General features: G+C 23.5%; 4 protein-coding genes across 4 annotated transcripts; 1 reads left to right on the forward strand and 3 right to left on the reverse strand.

The window, feature by feature from the left end:
• Positions 1-5: 5 nt before the first annotated feature.
• On the reverse strand, positions 6-704 carry DICPUDRAFT_85475 (uncharacterized protein; the record flags this gene model as incomplete). The annotated part of the gene is made up of 1 exon (XM_003294991.1): positions 6-704. One exon carries the CDS (start codon positions 702-704, stop codon positions 6-8), a length of 699 nt encoding a protein of 232 aa, XP_003295039.1.
• Positions 705-2,187: 1,483 nt separating this feature from the next.
• DICPUDRAFT_85476 (uncharacterized protein) lies at positions 2,188-2,900 on the reverse strand (the record flags this gene model as incomplete). The annotated part of the gene is made up of 2 exons (XM_003294992.1): positions 2,188-2,390; positions 2,663-2,900. 2 exons carry the CDS (start codon positions 2,898-2,900, stop codon positions 2,188-2,190), a joined length of 441 nt encoding a protein of 146 aa, XP_003295040.1.
• A 411-nt stretch (positions 2,901-3,311) lies between these two features.
• DICPUDRAFT_12010 (uncharacterized protein) lies at positions 3,312-3,743 on the reverse strand (the record flags this gene model as incomplete). Its single annotated transcript, XM_003294993.1, has 1 exon — positions 3,312-3,743. A coding segment is annotated over one exon (432 nt), but the record flags the coding sequence as incomplete, so codon positions are not given.
• Positions 3,744-5,271: 1,528 nt separating this feature from the next.
• Positions 5,272-5,439, forward strand: DICPUDRAFT_160168 (uncharacterized protein; the record flags this gene model as incomplete). The annotated part of the gene is made up of 1 exon (XM_003294990.1): positions 5,272-5,439. One exon carries the CDS (start codon positions 5,272-5,274, stop codon positions 5,437-5,439), a length of 168 nt encoding a protein of 55 aa, XP_003295038.1.
• Positions 5,440-5,962: the final 523 nt, after the last annotated feature.

Raw genomic sequence — 5,962 nt, forward strand, 5'->3', positions numbered from 1 at the left:
ACCTTTTATTCATCCATTCTGCCATAAGAGTTTTCTTTGGCAGTTTCTTCTAATTGAATGTCCCTCTTTAAATTTTCTATTCTTAATAGATTTGCTCTAATGGCTTCCTTAATTTCTTTGTTTCTATTTTTCATAATTATACCGTGTTGTCTGTGTAAACCTAAATGAAATTCTAATTCTTCATTTCTTTGAACATTTCTTGCATGAATTTCACTTATTTGAATCATCTCGTTTGATGCTAATTGGTATTTGTCGAAAATTTCGGAAACAACTTGGCACATTTTATTTTTTTTTGATTGAGTTTTGTTTTGTACTTCTATTATTTTTTCATTTAAAATATTTGTATGTACTTGGAATGCTTCAATAGTTTCTTTATGATGTTCTTCTTTTTGTTTAATAAGTGAGTCAATCTCGGACATTATGTCATATGTGGAAACTTCATTAGCATGTGCGGAAACTTCATTGGCAGTATCTAATTTTCTTTTTAAAAAGTTAATTGGATTAATAGTATTATTGTTATTATTATTATTATTATTAACATTATTATTATCATTAACATTATTATTATTATTAACATTATTATTATTGTTAACATTATTATTATTATTATTATTATTATTATTATTATTATTATTATTATTATTATTATTATTATTATTATTATTATTATTATTATTATTATTATTATTGTTATTATTTTCCATTTTATTTATTTAATATATATTATAATCCAAAATTATTATTATAAGACTAGAAATTAGTATTAAATTTTATATGTGATTTTTTTTTAAGGTGTTTTTTTTGAAAAAAAAATAAAAAAAAAAAAAAAAAGAAACTTTAATTAATCAATAATTTTTTTATTAATTTTCTTTTTCAAATTTTAGTAGATCATTTAAATACCAAAAAAGTAAATTACTTTAAATTAAAAAAATAAAAAAAAAATAAAATTTTATTTTTTTAAAAAAAGTGTGGGTGGGGGAACTCGCGGCACGAAAAATAAAAAGCTCATAAAAATCATAAAGGAATGAAAATTAAAAAAATAATTTTAAAACACATCAATTATTTGATTTAAAAAGAGTTGATCAATATAAATTGCTTTATAAAATATTTCTTATCATAAAAAATGAATTAAAATGATATATAATAAGTAGTGGTTGGATACCAATGTTTTTGGTTTCAAATTATCTACAATAGGCAGTCAACATTTAACAAGAGGGTTTGAGTTGATAAATTGAATTTTTTGGGGAAAAAAGATATGATTTACTAAAAATAAAATAAAATTGGATGCATTTTTGGATCAAACTTAATTTAAATAATTTTAAAAATAAATAATTAGAAAAATATCATTAAAAATTAAGAGTTTTTATTTAATAATTGTTTATAACATTATTTCTACATAAACGATTCAATAAAATATCTATAACAGTTCTTCTATAATGTTTTTGGTGTATCTATAACTTTAGCAATATGATATTTAAAGTATTAATTTTTATTTATTAAATGATTATTAAATTAAATTTATAAATAATTTAGTTTTTAAAATATTGATTGATTTATCTATTGGATATGCTTTTCCAATGAATCTAATTGGTGGTTTTTTACCTGCATGATCCAATAATTGTTTTTACTTCTATTAGTTGTTTTTGGTGGTGATGTGATATGATATTTTGATAATTGCTGTTATGAATTGTAGCTTTTGAAAAAGGAACTTTACAAGATTTAGCCATATTATAGATTAATTCTTTTTTTGCAACTTTTTTTATTTCCGACAATTTATATTTAAACTGTAGTTGGTTTCCAATACATTAAATGAATAATTAATTATTGTTTATGTTATTTTGGTGTGTTGCTGATAAAATTAATAACTCTGTTGATTATTATTAATTAATGGTCCTTATTCATTACTATCCCCTCCCTAAGAGGAACCTAAAAGCATAGTTTTCTTTTTTTTTTTTAATAATGAAAAATAAACGATGAAACATTGAAAAAAATAATTAAAATAGTTTTTATTTTTTTTATTGTTATTGTTTTAAATTTATATTAAAATTAGTTTACTATCTTTATAAAAATATTTATTTGTCTAATTGTGCCTGGATCTTTATAACCAGTTAATTGAGGGTGAGTTTTTCATAATCCTTGATTGTTACCATAGTTGATTTAAATCTACAAATTGTTGCTGTGGTTATTTTAATTAAAGTTTAATGGACTTCTTGAAGTGGCGAGGTATGATATTACCTTATTTGATGAATAGCTATGAAAGATTCTGTGTTCTTTACCTTCTCTTCCTAAAACCATTTTATTTCTATCATAATTACTTGGCCAGAGCAAATTAATGATATTCATAAAATAGTTGATGAGATTGATTGGCATAATAAATCGACTATTGTATACTGTTTTGTTATTATATTGGGTGGTTAATTAATATATTTAATTAAAAAAAATAAAATAAAAAGATTATTAATATATAATTTAATATTAAATAAAATTTTATATAAAGATATCATACCTAAGTTATGATTTCTGACGAATTCTGGTCCTTCATATAATTAACTGAAGATCTCTACTCACTTCCCTAATTTTTTTAACTTCTTTTTTGATTTTCGGTTCTTAATCTGATTTTTTTAGCTTGACCGATATTATTTAAATTGTTTTGGACTCCTACAATTCAATGTATAACCACATGAATTACTAATAGATATAACACCATTTGAAACTGCATTTGCTTCACCACATAAATAATTATTTGAAACACTATTTGAACTACTACTTGAATGAACCACATTTGGTTTACTATATATAGCTACTTGAGCCAACCACATTTGATTACTATTAATGTAACTACTTAAAAATTTCTTGACCACCGTTTGAATACCCACGCGAGCTACCCCTTGAACGACCATTTGACCACCCCTTGAACGATTACTTTTACTGCCTTTTCACTGATTACTTGAACCATTATTGGGACCACCATTTGAACCACTACTTGAATTGTTTGAACCATTCTTGAAACATTGCTTAGACCACCATTTGAATCACTGAGCGAACTACCACTTGAACTACCATTATTTAACAAACCCTTCTGTCTATAAATTATTGATTAACTGTACAGCTAATACCGAAATATATAGACCAGTGTCAATATTATGACAATAGTGAAATCTATTGTATTAAAAAAATGAATTAATAAATTATAAAAAAATTATAAAAGATAAAAAAAAAAAGAAAATAATTATTTACCTTTAAAAATAAAATATAACCTGGCTGAATTTTCTATAATTTTAATAATTTACGTCTTGAACCATCATTGGACGTACTGAGCCATAGTGTTCTTCGGCATGATGAGATAAAATAATTGCTCTATCATTTTCAATTGAACTTGGAACAATTTCAATGAAAAAGCTGCTATCATATTCGACTGATGAAATAATTGTTATTTTAGATTTATAAATTTCAGCAGCAGCAATTAATGTTAAGTGGTCACCCCAAGTTCCGCTTCTTGCCATTCTGATGCAATACTTATACCAATTTGTAGTATGTGCAAATTGGGATATTCTTGCACCATTTTTTAGGGTGAGATTCTTATTTTTAATGAGCCAAGTGGCAATGGCTCTTCTTATTTCCAAACTATGTTTCAAGTCCCCAAAAATTTGGTCAGATAAAGCGTACATCTGACAATTGCCATCTCCTGGAATTGCTCTACTATTCTCTAATTGGTAGAGCTCTAAACGTTGATTTAAACGTCTTATGGCTTCCTCAGGTGGTGATGGCTGTGGATTTTTGACTGCCCCTGAGTTAATACTAGTTGCAGCGGTTGAAATAATTGGGGCTGTAGCGGCTGTTAATGTTGGTTGTGGTTGTGATTTTGGCTGTGATATTTGTTGTTGTTCTTCTTCTTCTTCTTCTATTTCGTAATCACGAATACTTTGAAGTAGTTTTTTGTAATCTGGGGTAGATGCGGTGTTTTTTGGTATTGGTTGTAATTGTGATTGTGATTGTGGTTGTGATTGTGATAGTGGTTGTGGTTGTTGGGGTGGGGGCGATTGTGATAGATGGTCTTGGATTTTGTTGTGGTTGTTATTGTTGGTTGTTGGTTGTGGTTGTGATAGTGATTGAGGATTTTGTTGTGGTGGGTTATTTTTTTTATGGAAATCCTCATAAAATGCGTCGTCGAGGAACAAGTCTTCGTCATACTCGGTTCCATCTGGGTAGTAGTGTTTGGTGGTGTTATTATTGATTTTTTTAAAAAACCAATAAAAAATGAACAAAACGAAAAAACAAATTACTAAATAAAACATTTTTTTACTATTTACAAATAAAATAAAAATAATTTATTAATAATTAATATATTTTTTTTTTTTTTTTTTTATAATATACAAACAATTATTAACAAAAAAAATAAATAACAAATAACAAATAATATAATAAACTAATTTATTTACAAAATATATTTATTTTTTTTTTTTTTTTTAATATAAAAACTAAAAATAAAATTATTTACAAAAAAAAAAAATATAATAAAAAGTGAAGTTGAATGAGGTGTGTAAAAAAAAAAAAGTATAATAAAATAATATTATGCTATGGGTAAAGTTGATTGGTGTAAAAAAAAGCAATATAAAATGTAAAATAGTGTGTGTGGTTATGAAAGCTATTATTTTTAATTAAAAAAAAAAAAAAAAATTTATAAAACACATTTTTTTTTAATTAAAATTTAAAAAAATTTAAAAAATTTAATAAATTAAAAAACAATATATTAAAAAAAAAAAAAAAACAATTGGAAAAAATCATATAAATTGCGAACTTAACTTTTATACAGATTACCTTATAATCAACTATATAAAGTAAAGTTTTCATCTTAAAAAAATTTCAAATTTTTAAGAAAAAACAGTTTCTCAATTAAAGGAGGTTCAATCTGGTTTTACAATATTCAGATAAAAATTCATCAACAATTTTTACAAAAGAGTATTTAATTTTTTCTTTACAATTTAATACATTATATACTGATAAAATCACAAACAATATATAAGAGATATTTAATTAAAGAAAATTATTTTTATTTATTTTTTTTTTCTTTTCTTTTCTTTTCTTTTCAATCAATAGCTTTTTAAATTCTTTTTTATTTTTTATTTCAACTATAGTTTTTATAATAATAATTATTTAGCTAAATAATTACATAATTAATAATAGTTATATATAATATTTATTTAAATGTGGATAACTCAAAAAGAATAAGAATTCAGATTTCAATCACCAAATGAAGATGAGCAAAGAGATATGATTAGAAGGTTAGTTGAAATAGAACAACAATTCCAATCTAACAACACCACTTATAAAGCTCCAACTACAACACAAAAAGAACTCTATATAGACAAAAAGATGGAGTGTTACAAATGTAAAGTTATATTTGAAGAGGGACTTGATTCTGATTTTGAATGTGTTTAAGATTGGCAAAAACACTTATAGGTTTAAAGGCTGGTATTTTATCAAACCCATTAAGAAGAAGAATAAGGTTATAGATTAGAAATTTACAATCATTAACAAACTTTAATTCAAAAATTTATGAAATGGGGAATTAGACCACATTAATCAAAATAATTTTTTCAATATTATACCTCTTTGATTTTCTAGAATTTTTTGTGATACTATATTATTTTTATTTTTATTTTCATTATATTTTCGTTATTATAAATATTATTATCTTTATTTATATTATCGTGTGTTGAAATAGAAAGAATTCATATCTTTTTAAGTTTTAAAAACAAATATTAGTTTCTTTTATTTTCAAATATAATTATAATTATATAAATATTAACATTATAAATACCTATAAAGTACAAATACCCCAATGAATGATTAATGACCTGAAAACAACAATTAATAAGAAAAAAGTAAACCCCAATGTATGACTTGGAAAACCCCCTAATGCTTGATAAATGAAAACCCAATTAAAAAGAATAAACTAAAC

The sequence above is a fragment of the Dictyostelium purpureum genome (assembly GCF_000190715.1).
Source record: "Dictyostelium purpureum unplaced genomic scaffold DICPUscaffold_706, whole genome shotgun sequence".
NCBI classification, from domain to species: Eukaryota; Evosea; class Eumycetozoa; order Dictyosteliales; family Dictyosteliaceae; genus Dictyostelium; species Dictyostelium purpureum.